At 40.9% G+C, this 17,642-nt stretch overlaps 1 protein-coding gene across 1 annotated transcript in view; it reads right to left on the bottom strand.

The window, feature by feature from the left end:
• Positions 1-17,642, bottom strand: part of DNAH11 (dynein axonemal heavy chain 11) — a 359,611-nt gene that overhangs the window by 272,846 nt on the left and 69,123 nt on the right. Inside the window, exons 12-18 of the mRNA XM_030308072.1 lie at positions 17,324-17,519; positions 11,109-11,213; positions 10,109-10,501; positions 2,189-2,521; positions 1,711-1,965; positions 1,462-1,631; positions 992-1,214 (exon numbers count right to left, since the gene is read on the bottom strand). Coding sequence (XP_030163932.1) covers positions 992-1,214; positions 1,462-1,631; positions 1,711-1,965; positions 2,189-2,521; positions 10,109-10,501; positions 11,109-11,213; positions 17,324-17,519 — 1,675 coding nt within the window. The remainder of the gene's footprint in view (positions 1-991; positions 1,215-1,461; positions 1,632-1,710; positions 1,966-2,188; positions 2,522-10,108; positions 10,502-11,108; positions 11,214-17,323; positions 17,520-17,642) is intronic.

Here is a 17,642-nt window from a genome sequence, read left to right as displayed (position 1 = left end):
GAGCATGCTCTGAGACAAGCAGATGGGATGAACTCGTACGGTACTCAAAATCAAATCTACATCTGGGTTCCACACTCTACTCGCTGAGCTAGAATTTAATACAAATGTGTTTACATTAATGTGTCCACTATTCACATGTGCAAGGTGAAACCTAAGTCCATCCTGGAAGTTGGTGGATGATGCAAATATATGATCTACAATACTCCGATATAGGCATGGGAACTGTGAGCTCTTGATTCGTGGTTTTAATTCTAACTACCACAACTTTATTCAGCACTGGGCACAGAGCAGCCACCAAGTTTTTCCAAAGGACAGAAACAGGAGGACAACACGCAACTCCTATTCAGAAAACAGTGATTTCTCCAACCAAATTGGGCTTTATTCTTTTTTAAGTTTATTTATTTTGAGAGACAGAGAGCAAGAGTGGGGGTGGGGCAGAGACAGAGGGACAGAAAAAATCTCTCTGACAGATCAGCAGGCTCCAAGCTGTGAGGTCATAGCCTGAGCAGAAATCAAGAGTGCGACGCTTAACTGACTAAGCCAGCCAGGCGCCCCCTGTGCTTTATTCTTTATTAAAGCGTCCATAATATGCTTCCAAAGACTAGGACTCCTCTCAACGGACAGACAGCTTTCAATGAAACAGAACTGGAATATATTTCAGGTCTTAAAGTCAAGGTAAAGTGGAACTCCAAAGAGCAACTCTGAGGCTGTTACCTAAATACCTTCCAATAAGAAGGCAGTGAAGGACAGCAGTTGAGATGGAGTATTTTGGCATGAAACACTCCTAGATTTGTGCTGGCTGGTTTTACGATTTGTGTGACTTTGAAAAATTTATTAACTCATTAAGTTTCAGATCCCTAACCTGTAAAATACAAGCAGGGGTCTACAGTGTACGTTGTTGAAGGATGGCATAAGAGAGGGGATGTAAAGAGCTTGGCTAAAGTAGGTGCTCAACTTAAGTTAATTGTGGTTATTTTACCAGTACGCTTACCTCCAGCTGAATATAGACTTGCTCAGGCATCTTCTGGCCATAGGTTTCCAAGAGTGCGATGGTTTGTTTTAGTGGTTCGAAGAGTTCATCAGTAGTTCTCTGTCGGCTTCTTACCGCCAGAAGATGCCCCATGATATCAACCAAACCATCGTGATCACCCTCACTTAAATCTCTCTGAAGTCCAGCATCTGTGTCCTTTATAAAGTCTTGTAGCTCGTTCAGACTATTAAATACACAGAAATATACATGCACACACACACACAAAGACATGCAAACCCAAATTAAGCTCATTAAAACCTTTAGAAGACTTCTGATAGAATCTTATGGTCACTACTTACCTATTTAAACATCACTCGTTATCTCTGTTAAGAAACCGGCAGTTTTAATGTTCTTAAAATTTTGATCTCAATATTAGAAAGCAGTCAGCTGTTCAGAGTTGTAATTCCAAATACCAAAGCAAAGAAGGCTACCTGTCTACGACAAATCTCAAAAGATGCTCCTGAAACATCCAGCTCCATTTCTTAATAATGTTCAGCAAGCTCACTTTGAAGGGCTTCATGTCCACCTTGAACCAGCTATCAAACACTCTGAAGTCATCAAACTTGCTCATCTGAACATACAAAGCTTCATAAATGTCAATCTATAATTAGAAAAAAAAATGACTGTAACAGTTCAGTCAAAAGCAAAGAAGTACCTTAAACACTAATGGTTTTCCTTGCCTGTTCTCTGAACTGTTGGAGAGTCAGTGGTTGTTCGGGGACTTCTTCGTTTGCATGAGCATCTGTCTCCTCAGATGACATACTGTGGCCATACAGGAGAAAATGCCTCATGAACTCGGATCGGTCATCAACCCAGAGGTAAGCGTATGTGTCCAGGGTATTTCTAAAGTCCAAGACTTTGTTGATGACGTCTGCCACTCTGTTCATTATCTCCTGCCTGACTTCTGCCAGGCCTAACATATTCTCCATGTCATTCTAAATGAGAGGAAAGCCAAGCGTTTATTAAAAGCAACCTCGCTTCATCGACTATATGCAACAGAACTTACTCACTGAAATTCTTCAATGGGAGAGCAGTTGGTACAATCAATCAAAAACCGTGTTGTCGTTTCCCAGCGTCTCATTTCCTAGTGTTCCCCATTACCTCAATTTATGTTTGAATCATTAACAAAACATAAATACCCATTTACAAAGAAAATACCTGATAATTGGCGATTTCCAGATGTGCTGCCACCCGCTTCATCTGGGCAGACATTCTGAAACTACTGCATAGCACTCCCTCCACCAGATCATAGAAGCCATCCCCAGCCTCTCGTTCTAAAGAAGGTTTAAACAGAATCTCAGGGGGCGTGAGGATCATCTGTGCTTGAAAAAACGGCACAGGTTTCAGTTGTTTCTCCATATTCATCAGAAAGAAATCTAAGTCGTGCATGATAGCTTGAAAAAAGCCTTCCACCACAATGTCATCAATGAATTCTACATAAATCTTCCACGTATCCAGAGAAGGATTTGCTCTGAAGAGCTTCCTGTTTTCCTACAAACGTAAATATTAACAGAGGAGTATAAACAACAGTGAGTACAAAAATGAAAGCTTTACGTTTAAATATTTTGTTAAAAAAACATTTTGCTCCTGCACAAGTCAGGAACATTTAAATGCTAGGTTGTAGAACCTTAAGCTAAATAGTAAAGATCGAAGCAGGTTGTTGTGACATTTGTATCAGTTATAAAATACATTCAAAAGTCATTCTTTAAAGGAAAAATAATTATGAAAATTGCATCTTCAAATACGAACAAGAAATTCTTGAGTTCCGAACACATTCTGTATGTCCTGGACACAGGCTCCAGTTCTTGCTCTGTCCCTAACTCCAAGGGGCCTAGGACATGGTCTTCCAGGGCCCAAGGTGTAGGTTTCCCAAATTGGCCCTTCAGAGAACACTGTTCTGGAACATCCAAGGTCACTAAGTCAGCAAAGCGCTCTGTCCTGCAGGCCTTTCTTGGAGATTCGCTGTTCCACTATTATAAGCTGACTTACGTTGGTTTAACCAAAACACAAAGAACACTTTGTGCAAAGCACCTATAAGTCGCCTATGGAATAGTAACCCAGCTTGGGGAAAACAGGCTTGGTGAAGTCGAAACTCTCTTTGTGCTTCAACAATATTAAGTTCTTCTACTTCAACATCGCCCGAGTGTGAGTAATGAATAGACAGTAGGGCATTACAGGGTCGGACACAGATATGCATCAAGACTGCTAGAGGTGGGGCATACAGTGTGACAGACCTAGGGACACAGATTTGAAAAGATCAGGTGGGCAGCACGGCTGATTCCAGAGACACCTTTCTGAGTGGCAAAGGTTACATAGGCATTACAGTCCAGAGAGCAGAGGCCCAACTCAGAAACGAGAGCACAGACAAAAGGAGACCCTGGAATAAGAGCTGGTTACAAGGCAGACTATACTCTTTGCTTTTTTTTTGATCTTTTGCTACTGTGGATATATGATCCAGGATTCAAAGGTGTGTGTTACTTGCAAGAACCAGAAATAAAGAGGTGATAAAAATGGGCCAAGATTAGAAAGTTCTTTGAGGGATTTCTTGCCCTTAAATTTAAGGGCCTCTCCTTTGAGAAATGCTATCTTGCCCATCCAGGTGGACTATTCATATCCGTATATATCTGTAGTATACGTGACCCACTACCCTGGAGTTGTGCAGTAGACATCCTGGGCAATTGTACATAGCAGTCTCGGCTCCTTTGTGTGCACTAGAAAGAAGAAATATAGATCTTAGAGCCGAAAACACAAAAAACCTTAAAGACCATCTTGTTAAGTCTCTTCATTTTAAAGATATAAAAACAAAGACCTAAGACATACCAAGTGTCACAGGGGTAGGAAGTTAGCAACTAAGCTAGAACTAGAAACAGGACCTCTGGACTCCCGAGGGCAGGTCTTTTCCAAACACGTCACAGCCCTGCCCACACCTTGCTTTCACACTTCTACCTTCAGACTGTGAGAGAATACATTTCTGACACTACAAGCCCCCCATTTGTGGTACTCTGTTACCGCAGCCCTAGAATGCTCATACAGGCAGCAATCAAAGAAAGAAAGCCGCGACAAAGTCTGTCTGGGCAAGCTGTTATCAGTAAGGAAAATTAAAACTTAGAAACTTCAGACAAACTAGGAAGCCAAAAGAAACTTTGAAACCCGTATTAATGTTTTTCTTTTTTTGCTACACTACGCTCAACACAGCATATCAAGTGCGCCACACGTCACATTTTGGTGAGCAGGTGTGTTCTCCTTCACACCACTTCTTCACTCTGTGTCTTCATCCTCATTCACCAGCCTCTCCTGGTTTTCCTCCTACTGTGTCATGTTCCTTTTCTGCACCTTGGGCTTGTTCTTCTTCCTCCTCCCTGTTTCCTAAGGTTCTTCTTCCTCCTCCCTGTTTCCCCACAGACCTGCCCTTGACTTACTTCTGTTCTCTAGCTACACAGCTCTTGGGGATCTCATGAGCTTAAATGTCATGGCCACCGACTTCTTTTTCACGGGCACTTCCAGTTTACAGCCCTTTCCCAAACTCCAGAACTAGTAAATCCAACTGCTGCCACAACTCCTCCTCATCTGACAGACGTCTCACATTAGGGGCACCTGGGTGGCTCAGTCTGTTCGTCAACTTCAGCTCAGGTCATGATGTCACCTGTTTGTGAGTTTGAGCCCCGTGTTGGGCTCTGTGCTGACAGCTCAGAGCCTGGAGCCTGCTTTGGACCCTGTGTCTCCCTCTCTCTCTGCCTCTTCCCTGCTCACACTGTCTGTCTCTCTCTCTCTCTCAAAAATAAAGAAACATTTTTTTAAATGTCTAAGACTGACATCTTTTCTTCTCAGCTGTCCTCTTGCTCACACAGCCTTTCCCACCTGAATGTCTGAATGGATTGCAACTTCATCTTTCCAGCTGATGGGCACCAAACTCTTAGAATAGCCTCCTTCTTTGATGTTCCACATCCAATTCTGTTTGTTTTACTTAATTTAAAATATATGCAGAACCCAACCACTCCTAATTATCTCCACAGTCACCTCCCCAGTCCAGGTACCACCATCTGTCACCTAGATTGCTGCCACAGTAACCCACCAGGCCCTCTACCTTCCCTGTGGTCTTGTTTCAACAGGACAGCCTGACTCTGGTCTGAGCACCGTGTCTATCTATAGAGATTCCATATAACAAATGCACTCAGAAGGAAATACTGAATTTGCTCTTTGGTTCCTGTTCTTTTTTCCTTATGAAGAATGAAAAATGAACTTCCCCACATTCCCCTCACCAGAGCTGCCCCTCTGTGAGCACCACAATCCTGTACTTTGCTGTCCTCTCTCCAGTCACTACAGATTAGCTGCCCATGTTCCTGTCTACAGCCAACATCCCCATGTATGTATGCAATCCCATTCCTTCCAAGACTTTCCTCAGTCATTATTTCTCCTCTCCTAGATCATTCCAATCAACTTCTATCACCCCAAAACATCAACCAGCATTAAAAATAAAATCCTCCCAGGGGTGCCTGGGTGGCTCAGTTGGTTAAGAGTCCAACTCTTAGTTTCAGCTCAGGTCATGATCTCACAGTTCGCAAGATTGAGTCCTATGTCAGGCTCTGCACTGTCGGTGGGATTCTCTGGTTGGGATTCTCTCTCTCCCCCTCCACCACTCACACTGTCTCTGTCTCTCTCAAAAATAAATAAATAAACTTAAAAAAAAAAATCTTCCCAAGGCACCTGCATGGCAGAATTGGTTAGGCATATGACTCTTGATTTCAGCTCAGGTCATGATCTCATTGTCGTGAAATTGAGCCCCAGATCAGACTCTGAGTGACAGCATGGAGCCTGCTTGGGATTCTGCGCCCCCTCACACACGTACTCTCTCTCTCTCTGCCCCTCCCCCACTCACATATTTTCTCTCTCTCTCCCTCCTCTCCCTCCCTCCCTCAAAATAAATAAATAAACTTTTAAAAATCTTAATCAAAAATAAACAAAACAATGGGGCACCTGGGTGGCTTAGTCGGTTAATCAGCTGATTTCTACTCAGGTCACCATCTCGTGGTTCAGTAGTTCAAGACCCATGTTGGACTCTGTGCTGACAGCTCAGAGTCTTGGAGCCTGCTTCAGATTCTGTGTCTCCCTCTCTCTCTGTCCCTCCCCCATTCACATTCTATCTCTCTCAAAAATAAACATTTTTACCCCATCCCTGACACGCCCCAGACACTGTGCAGTTTTCAGTTCCCGCCCCCTAGAGCTCCTCAATTTAGCGGATTTCTGGTCCCATTTCTCCCATTCTCGTCAGTCGCTCCAATTTGGCTTCCATTCTATTGAGTTAGCTCTGTCACAGTCACCAATGGCTCCCATGGTGCAAAATCTGACTGCCAGTCTCGGCCCTCATGTTCCGGTCATAAATCAGGATGGGACAAAGTCAAACGCTTCCTCCTTCTTGAAATCCCTTCTTGACGGGATTTCCAGGACAGCATCTCTCTTGATTTTCCCTCTACTTCACTGGCCTTCTCCGCTTCCTGTGCTGGACCTTGCCCTCCTCCCTGGCCTCAGGGATGACTTCAAGGTCAGTACTCGGGCCTCTCTTCTATCTACAATTAATCCCTACCTGAACCCAGGTAAGTCTGTGGCTTCCCATATGACATACATGCTCCCGGCTAGACTTCTAACCCCAAAGTCCAGACTTGGGACTTCTAACCCCAAAGTTACTGTGTCACTGGCCTAGACTTCTAACCCCAAAGTCCAGACTCGACTGCAGTGCCAGCCTACGCAAAATATCCCCTTGAGCACTAACATGGCCCAAACCAAAGCCTCTCTCTTCATGCAAAATCCACTCTCTCACAGTCTTCCCCATATCACTAAAGGGAAACTCCAATTTTCCATTTGCTCAGACCAAAAAAATCTCAACTCATCCTTGACATCGCTCTCTCCTGACTCACCACAGCAAATCCTGGTGGTTCTACCTTCAACATACATCCAGCATGACTGCTTCTATCACTACCGTTCTGACCCAAGCCATTGTCGCCTGAATTATTAAACTAATCTCCTAATGGTCTCTCTACCTCCTACAACCTCCTTGCTCCCCAACCTCTGATTTACAGTCAACAGGCCAAGCCTTGGAACAGAGAGTCTCTGCTGCCATTTCACCTCCCAGTACAAACCAAATTTCTCATAATGGCCTGTCCATCCCCTATGATGGATCCTTAGTCCCTTCTAAGCTTTTATCAGCTACCACTATTCCCCTTATGAATTCTGCTTCAGGCATGCTGGCTCTCTAACTGATCCTGGGACAGGCCAACTGTGTTCTTTCCTCAAACTTCTGTACCTTTGCTACCTACAGCATCCTTCTCCTGATATCTACATGGCTCATTCTCTTTCCCTTCTGGTTCAATGCAGAACTGCTACCTTATGAAGAAAGTGTTTCAAACCACTTCGTATAAAATACCCCCCCCATACAAATCAGCAAGGTAGAACTCAAACTTTCACTACTCACAGATGACATGATACTCTATGTAGAAAACCCAAAAGCCTCCATTGAAAAACTGCTAGAAGCAGTACATGAATTTAGCAAAGTCACAGGATATAAAATCAATGTGAAGAAATCTGTCACATTTCTATACACCGCTAGCAAAGCAGCAGAAAAAGAAATCAAGGAACCAATCCAATTTGCAATTGCACCTAAAACGGTAAGATACCTAGGAATAAACCTAACTAAAGAGGTAAAAGATCTGTACTCCAAAAACTATAGAATGCTTATGAAAAAACCTGAATAGGACACAAAGAAATGAAAAAGCCTTCCATGCTCATGGATTAGAAGAAAAAACATTGTTAAGATGTCTATACTACCCAGAGCAATCTACACATTTAATGCAATCCCTATGAATATATTACCAACATTGTTCAGAGCTAGAACAAACAATCCTAAAATTTATATGGAACCACAAAAAACCCTGAATAGCCAAGGCAATCCTAAAAAAGAAAAACACAACTGGAGGTATCACAATCCTGGATTTCAAGCTATATTACAAAGTTATAATATATGTACTATATAGTATGGGCACAAAAACAGACACATAGATCAATGGAACAGAAAAGAAAACCCAAAAATGGACTCCCAACTATATGGTCAACTCATCTTCAACAAAGCAGGAAAGGGTAGTCAGTGGAAAAAAGACAGTCGTCAACAAATGGTGTTGGGAAAACCGGATGGCTACAGGCAGAAGAATGAAACTGGACCACTTTCTTACACCATACATAAAAAAGAAATTCAAAATGGATGAAAGATCTAAATGTCCAACAGAAAACCATCAAAATCCTAGAGGGGAGCACAAGCAGCAACCTCTTTGACCTTGGCCACAGCAACTTCTTACTAGACATGTTGCCAATGGGAAACAAAAGTAAAAATAAACTACTGGGACTTCATCTAGATAAAAAGCTTCTGCACAGTAAAGTAAAAAATCAACAAAACTAAAAGGCAGCCTATGGAATGGGAGAAGATATTTGCAAAAGACCTATCTGTTAAAAGGTTAATAACCAAAATATAGAACTTATCAAACAGAACACCCAAAAAACAACCCAGTTAAGAAATGGGCAGAAGGCATGAATAGACACTTTCCCAAAGAAGACATCCAGACAGCCAACACATGAAAAGATGTTAAACATCATTCATCATCAGGGAAATACAAATCAAAACCATGAGATACCACCTCATGGTTATCTCCAACGGGAGATAACCACCCGTTAGAATGGCTAAAATTAACAACACAACAAACAACAGGTGTTGGTGAGGATGCGGGAAAGGGGAATCCTCTTGTACTGCTGGTGGGAATGCAAACTGATGCAGCCACTCTGGAAAACTGTGTGGAGGTTCCTCAAGAAACTACAACTAGAACTACCCTACAATTCAGCAATTGCACTATTAGGTATTTACCCAAAGGAGACAAAAATACAGATTCAAAGGGGTACATGCATTCCAATGTTTATAGCAGCATTATCAACAAAAGCTAAACTATGGAGAGAGCCCAAATGTTCATCTGATGATGGATAAATAAAATGTGATACACACACGAACACACACACACACACACACACACACACACAATGGAATATTAGCAATCAAAAAGAATGAAATCTTGCCATTTGCAATGACGTGGATGGAACTAGAATGTATCATGCTAAGTGAAATAAATCAGAGAAAGACAAATACCATATGATTTCACTCGTATGCGAAATTTAAGAAACAAAACAGATGAACATATGGAAAGCGAGGGGAATAAAAAGACCAGGGAAGGAAACAAATCACAAAAGACTTAATGATAGAGAATAGACTGAGGGTTGACGGAGGGAGGAGGGTGGAAATCGGACTAGATGGGTGATGGGCATTAAGGAGGGCACTTGTTGTAATGAGCACTGGTTGTTGAACATAGGTGATGAATCCCTGAATCCTACTCTGTAATCAATATCGCACTGAATGTTAACTAACTAGAATTTTAAAAAGTACACCTCCCCTACCAATGATTCTGTATCCTACCTGCTCTATTTTTTACCATTTATCCTATGACCAATTGACTTATTCTGTTTTTGTTATTGTCTCTATTTTCCAAGTAGAATATAAGGTCCAACAGATAAGGGACTTTTTGTTTGGTTACTTTTATTTTTCTGCCTTGTTCTATTTTATTTTATTTTCTCTTAAATTGACAACTCTAGAATAGTTTTAAAAATTCAAATACTTGTTAAAGAAAAAAAAGAGTGACTACTATCACCACCCTTAGAAGGTTGAGAGGGTGGCAGGAGATGACGCAGACAAGACGGCTGACACAGACAGGCACCCCACCAACAATGCTAGCTATGGGCAGCTTCCAGAAGAGCATGTAGCTATGACAAACACAAGGATCCCCTCTTTAGCCTTTGCGTTTCATGAAAATATCTCACATTCCAATAGGCGAGCAAGACAAATTTCTCCATTTTAAATGCTTAACAAAACCACACATAAAGCGCTCTCAACCCTAATAAAACAATCCTACATTATAAGGTTGTGTAGGTCTGCTGCCTTCTCAGCTAATTGAAAAGCTCTTCAATCTATTTCAAAACCTTAAAAGCAGTTACCTCCACCAGGTTATGTATCTTGCAGCCATCTTCCTGAATTCGCTTGTACTTTTTAGAGAACAAATCACTCTTGTCCTCCAAGGTAAAGACAGCCTCCCTTCGGTGCTCCCTCCTGGGCAGAAGCGTACACTCGGCCCACGCCTTCATGGTTTGCTGGATCACTTTAACATTGCTCCGCGCACGCTCAACTCTGTGCGCCAATTCCACCGTCGCTGTGTGCACCCTCTCAATGTATCCCCAGCAGTCATCCTGCCACGTCAGCGACGTCGCGGCTGCCTGTAGTTGCTCATCCACGGCCCTCAGCTCCTCTTCAACCAGAGGGTATTCCACTTCCAGAAGAGTCTGCTTCAGCTGATTATATCCTTGCACAAGAAGTTCAAGATTTCCAATGTACTGAGCAAAGGAAATCCCCAAACAAAAAGGGCCAAATATGTTATAGCTATGTATCTTAAAGGCATCAAAGTACTATTGGTCTACATGTTAATAATTACAAATCAAGACACTTGTTCTTGTGTTCAGCGGTGCGTAGGTGGCTCGGTCGGCTGAGCATCTGACTCCTGATTTTGGCTCAGGTCATGATCCCAGGGTCATGGGATCAAGCTTTGCATCGGGCCCCATGATGAATGTGGAGTCTATTTAAGATTCTCTTTCTCCCTCCACCCCTCTGCCCAGCTCACGCTCACACTCCCTCTCTCAAAAAAATAAAAAAAGAAAAACACAAGTAAAAAAAATATTTCTGGGGGCGCCTGGGTGGCTCGGTCGGTTGAGCGTCCAACTTCGGCTCAGGTCGTGATCTCGCGGTCCGTGAGTTCGAGCCCCGCATCGGGCTCTGTGCTGATGGCTCAGAGCCTGGAGCCTGTTTCGGATTTCTGTGTCTCCCTCTCTCTCTGCCCCTCCCCTGTTCATGCTCTGTCTCTCTCTGTCTCAAAAATGAATAAATGTTAAAAAAAAATTAAAAAAAAATATATTTCTGTTCAAAAAATACCCTAAAAACACTAACCTTTAAAATAGTGTTTCTTTTTTTGAAGATGGCTAAAGCTGAATCTGGTATGTTGGATTTCTTCAACATCAAAAGGTATTTAACTTCTCTCAATACAGCCGCTAGCTTTTAAAAGAAAAATCAAGGATCATTATGTATTTTAAGAAGAGCATTCTCTTTCAACACACATTAAAATCCCAACACTTAAAATTTCATCCAATGGTTACAATACTCTCAAACTGTCAAGGCTTAACTGACTGAGGCTGCTGTTTCACATGCTTTTTAAGCATACACGTAACAATCATACATTCCTTATGATGTGGAAATATAAATAATAAAGGTATCTATCACTGGTTATGGCCCACAGTCAGGGAAAGAATTTAAGCAAAAGACAGCAACATGTGCACATGGACAGGTGAAACTGAAGGCCATAAACGGACCTCAATGTTTTCCCAGTACCTTCTTCCTGTTACAATGTTTGCTTTGAAAACATAAATGTGTTCCAATGTGATTGATACACTAGCAAAGTGAGGATACCACCTATTTTGTCTATGTTTATCTGCAATTTCATTAGCAAGAAACACCAGGTAAAAGTAAAAACCGCACCCAACTCAACTGGAAAGCTTAGAAACAGGCACGGAGCACCTGGGTGGCTCAGTTGGGTGAGTGTCTATTTCAGCTTGGGTTATGATCCCAGGATCATAGGAGTGAGCCGCGTCTGCTCCCCAATGAGTGTGGAACCTGCTTGAAATTCTGTCTCTCTGCCCCTCATGCTCTCCAATAAAAATTTTAAAAATTAGGGGCGCCTGGATGGCTCAGTCAGTTAAGCACCCAACTTCGACTCAGGTTATGACCTCATGACTTGGCTCATGAGTTCAAGCCCTCGCCAGCCTCTGAGCCAACAGCTCAGAACCTGGGGCCCACTTCAGATTCTGTGTCTCCCTCTCTCTCTGCCCCTCCCCTGCTCACACTCTTATTCTCTCACAAAAATAAACATTAAAAAAACCTTTTTAATTAAAAAAATCATTTAGAAATACACAAAATGCTCATATGTAAGCAGCCACCAAGTAGTTCAGTTCATTCACGCATGAGGAGCCACGCCCACTCACCTGCAGGGGTGGGAGGGGGGTACAACTTTCTGCCTGGTATCAGAGAACTCTCCTTCCATCACTTCACAGTAACACACAAACTGCAACCTTTCCAACACCTACTTCCATGAGCAAACTTCAGGTCTTTGTCAAGGGAAAGTCACATTTACTGTGGTAGCTATATATTATTTATTTAGCCATTTAAAATGTATAAAATAATGCTGTTTTTCCTACATTCCTATTTTTTTAAATTTTTAAATTCGTTAACACACCCTATGATATTAGTTTCAGGTGTACAATACAGTGATTCAACATTTCTGTACAACACTCAGGGCTCATCACATTAAGTGCACTCCTTCATCCCCATCACCTACCTCACCCATGCCTCTACCCACCTTCCCTCTGATAACCATCAGTTTGTTCTCTCTAGTTAAGAGTCTGTTTCTTGGTTTGCCTCTTTCTTTTTTTCCCTCTTTTTTTTTTTTTTTAAATTGCATCCAAGTTGGTTAACATACAGTGTAATTCCAGAATAGAATTTACTGATTCGTCACTCATATACAACAGCCAGTACTCATCCCAACAAGCGTCCTCCTTAATGTCCCTTACCCATTTAGCCTACCCCCCCACCCACCTTGCCTCCAGTAACTCTCAGTTTGTTCTCTGGATTTAAGACTCTCTTATGGTTTGTCTGTTTTTATATTATTTTTGCTTCCCTTCCTTTATGTTCATCTGTCTTGTATCTTAAATTTCACATATGAGTGAAGTCATATGATAGTTGTCTTTCTCTGACTTACTTCACTTAGCATAATACACTCTAGGTTCCATCCATGTCGTTGCAAATGGCAAAATTTCATCCTTTTTGATTACCGAGAAATATTACACACACACAATCTTATCTTCTTTATCCATTCATCAGTTGATGGACATTTGGGCTCTTTCTGGACTTGGGCTATTGTCAATAGCACTGCTATAAAAACTGGGGTGCATGTGCCCCTTCGAAACATCCTACCTGTAACCCTTGGATAAATACTTAGTAGTGCAATTACTGGGTCATAGGGTAGTTCTATTTTTAATTTTTTGAGGAACCCCCAACTGTTCTCCAGAGTGGCTGTACCAGTTTGCATTCCCACCAGCAGTGCAAAAGAGATCCTGTTTCTCTGCATCCTCACCAATATCTGCTGTTTCCTGAGTTGTTCACTTTAGCCATTCTGACAGGTGTGAGGTCGTATCTCATTGTGGTTTTGATTTGTATTTCTCTGATGATGAGTGATGTTGAGAATCTTTTCATGTGTCTGTTAGCCATCTGTATGTTTTCTTTGGAAAAGTGTCTTTTGCCAATTTCTTCACTGAATTATTTTTGGGTGTTGAATTTAATCAGTTCTTTATAGATTTTGGATACTAACCCTTTATCTGATAGGTTATTTGCAGATATCTTCTCCCATTCCATCAGCTGTCTTTTAGTTTTGCTGATATTTCCTTCACCGTGAAGAAGCTTTTTATCTTGATAAGGTCCCAATAGTTCATTTTTCTTCTGTTTCTTTGCCTATGGAGACATGTCTAGTAAGAAGTTGCTGCGGCCAGGGTCAAAGAATTTCTTGCCTGTTATCTGTTCTAAGATTTTAATAGCTTTCTAATATTTAGGTCTTTCATCCATTTTGAGTTTATTTTTGCATATGGTGTAAGAAAGTGGTCCAGGTTCATTCTCCTGCATGTCGCTGTCCAGTTTTCCCAGCACCACTTGCTAAAGAGACTGTCTTTATTCCATTGGATACTCTTTGCTGCTTTGTCAAAGATGAGTTGGCCATACCTTTGTGGGTTCATTTCTGGCTTCTCTCTTCTGTTCCATTGATCTATGTGTCTGTTATGCCAGTACCATACTGTCTTGATGATTACAGCTTTGTAATACAGCTTAAAGACTGGAATTGTGATGCCTCCTGCTCTGGTTTTCTTTTTCAGGATTGCTTTGGCTATTTGGAGTCTTTTCTGGTTCCATACAAATTTGAGGATTATTTTTTCTAGCTCTGTGAAGAATGCTGGTGTTATTTTGATAGGTATTGCATTGAGTATGTAGAGTGCTTTGGACAGTATTGACATTTTAACAATATATGTTCTTCCTATCCAGGAGCATGGAATGTTTTTCCTTTTTTTTTTTTTTTGGAAATCTTCGATTTCTTTTATTAACTTTCTATAGTTTTCAGTGTACAGATCTTACAACTCTCTGATTAGGTTCATTCCTAGGTATTATGGGTTTTGGTGCAATTGTAAACGGGATCGATTCCTTGATTTCTCTTTCTGCTACTTCATTACTGGTGTATAGAAATGCAACCAACTTCTATACACTGATTTTATATCCTGTGACTGAATCCTGTGTTGAATTCATGGATCAGTTCTAGCAGTTTGGGGTGGAGTCTTTTGTTTTCCACACAGAATATCATGCTGTCTTCGAAAAGTGCAAGTTTGACTTCCTCCTTGCTGACTTGGATGCCTTTTTTGTGTGTGTTGTCTGATTACTGAGGTTAGGACTTCCAACACTATGTTGAATAACAGTGGTGAGAGTGGAAATCCTTGTTTCCCTGACCTTAGGGGGAAAGCTCTATTTTTCCCCATTGAGGATGATGTTAGCAGTGGGTTTTTCATATATGGCTTTTATGATCTTGAGGTACTACATTCCTGTTTCTTTAATGTATTGCTTACAGTTGTTTTAGGTTTATTTACTTATTTTGAAAGAGCAAGTGAGGGAGGGACAGAGAGAGGTGGAGAAAGAACTTCAAGAAGGCTCCACACTATGCACAGAACCCTACATGGGGCTGGATCTCATTACCATGAGATGATGAACTGAGCTGATAACATCAGTCAGACACTTAATCATCCAAGCCACCCAAGCACCCCTTGCTTACAGCTTTTAAAGTATGACAGCCCTAACCCCATTTTCCCCATAAGCCCAGTACTTTTTACAGTGCAATCTTTCCTAGTGCAGTGATTTTTAGGAAGGTGTATGTCATGTTGTAGCAGAAATGACTACACCTCTAAATCACAGGCTCTGAGGAAAAGACTGCACAACACGTTTTGAAGGTAGACCAGTTGACTCCCTTAGATTGTTACACCACAGGTTAACTATTAACATATAGTCTGTGTTTTTATCATCCCTTCAGGTATAAACACAGGAATTATCCCTGGAACTTCTCACGAATTTAGTTTCTGTAAGCTGGTTTTATGAAATTAGGGATGAAAGAAACCCTCAGTTCTCCAGGTCATGTATTTATACATGTATATGCTAAGGTTTGTAAACATAACTAAGTGATGCTATTCTCTGTACTATTTCAGGGCAACAGATCAGAATTTGGGTGCAGATTATGACAATCAAATCCAATGAGGCCCATTTCCTACCTAGGTATACAATACAACTGACATGAAAGGGAAATCACTAAAAAACAGTATATAATCTTCACTATCTAAAAAATTAGCCAAATTTTGACTAATTTTTTTGTAAAAGCAACTCACAAATAGATATTTTTATATGTTTGCCCTTTCCTGTAAAGCACATTCTTTTAGGTAAATAGAAAAGTTTAGGAGTGCCTCAATGGCTCAGTTGGGTAAATAGCCAAATGTTGATTTTGGCTCAGATCATGATCTTACGGTTCATGAAATGAAGCCCTGCATGGGGCTCACGCTGACAGCACAGAGCCTGCTAAGGATTCTCTCTCTCTCTCTCTCTCTCTCTCTCTCTCTGCCCCTCCCCCACTCGTTCTCTCCCATCTCTCTCTCTCAAAATACATAAACATTAAGAAAAAGCTTATTTTGTGTCTCCTGCCAAGCTCTCAAAGTTGGAAATAAGTTAAAATACATATATGCCTACATATATATCATTTAGCACATATATGCACAGAGAGTACATTATATATAAATATAAGCAAACCATAGGTAATTTCTATTAAACTTCCTGTGTTTTCATTATTACATTCTTATCAATTACATAACATGTAATGAAGTTTTGAGAAAATAAACTTCCTCAGAGAATTTATGAAATTTCTTTTTGTTATGTGGTTTATCATAAAATAAAAATGATCTCTTCAATAAAGGTATATTTCATCCCGGATACTACTTAGCTGTTCATATTTTTTTTAATTTTTTTTAATCTTTATTTTTGAGAGAGAGAGAGAGAGAGAAAGAATGTGAGCAGGGGAGGGGCAGAGACAGAGGGAGACACAGAATCCGAAGCAGGCTCCAGGCTCCGAGCTGTCAGCACAAACCCTAACCCGACGCTCGAACTCATGAACCGCGAGGTCATGACCTGAGCCAAAGTCGGATGCTCAACCAATTGAGCCACCCAGGCACCCCTTAACTGTTCACACTATTCGAGGCATTTATATGTTGTTTTGTGTTTTTCTGAAAACTATTTTATAAGAATTACTAATTTAACATATTAGAGTTTATTGTCCCTTTGAAAGATATTATGACAAATCATTTACCATTATCCACCCAAAGGATTAAAAAAGGTCTCTCATTCCATACATTTTGTCGACTCCCCAAACCTTAACTTCTGTGATAAAATTTTAGTGAACCAAAAACAAATAAAATTCAAGCCAGAAAACTGATAAAGACTATAATTACATTCAACTGAGCTAACATTAGGTATTACCACACGTCAGATACTATGCTGGAATCAAAAAACACAAAGGTAAAATGGAATGGACCCCACTCTCAACTCATTATTCAGTGAAGGTAGAAGTGGCAATTACAAGGCAAAATAAACAGCAATTAATACAGCATTTGGGAAACCAATCTCTAAAACTACAACCTATTAGAAGTTGTTTTCAGGGGGCACCTGAGTGGCTCAGTTAGTTGAGCGTCTAAATTCGACTCACATCATGATCTCGCGGTTCGTGGGTTTGAGCCTCGCTTCGGGCTGGCTGCTGTCAGAGTGAAGCCCAGTTCAGATCCTCTGTCCCCCTTTCTCTCTACCCCTCCCCCACTGGTGCTCTCTCTTTTCTCAAAAATAAGTTTTGTTTTGTTTTTTTAAGTTTTCAGTTATATTCCTAATGGCACTGACAGTCTCCCAAAATTAAATATAAATGGCTGGAAGCATCAGAGATTTACTTGTAATAAAAATGCCATCTATGAAACAACTTAAAAATATCAAACCCCTACCTTTGGGTCAAAGTTGACACTGAGAAGACCATTTATGGCACTGAATTTAACCAAGGGTTGATTCAAATTGAATTCACAGATTTCATCAACATTACTTTTCCATTCATCATAGATAGAATTTTCAAATTGGTCTAGCAAAGTTGTCATTTCAGTATACTTCTGATAAACTAGGGCATCATCAGGACTTTCCAAGAATCTGTAGGAATATGATTTTTCTACATATTAGATTTCAGCTTGACTACTTGACAGTAAAATATAAAATAGGAAGTATGATAAAATGTACTATAAAAACAGGAATAGAAACAATAAATGCCAAATA

This window comes from Lynx canadensis, chromosome A2 (assembly GCF_007474595.2).
Source record: "Lynx canadensis isolate LIC74 chromosome A2, mLynCan4.pri.v2, whole genome shotgun sequence".
NCBI lineage: Eukaryota > Metazoa > Chordata > Mammalia > Carnivora > Felidae > Lynx > Lynx canadensis.
Note: the sequence above shows the minus strand (reverse complement) of the source record. Positions and strands in the feature narration are given on the sequence as shown.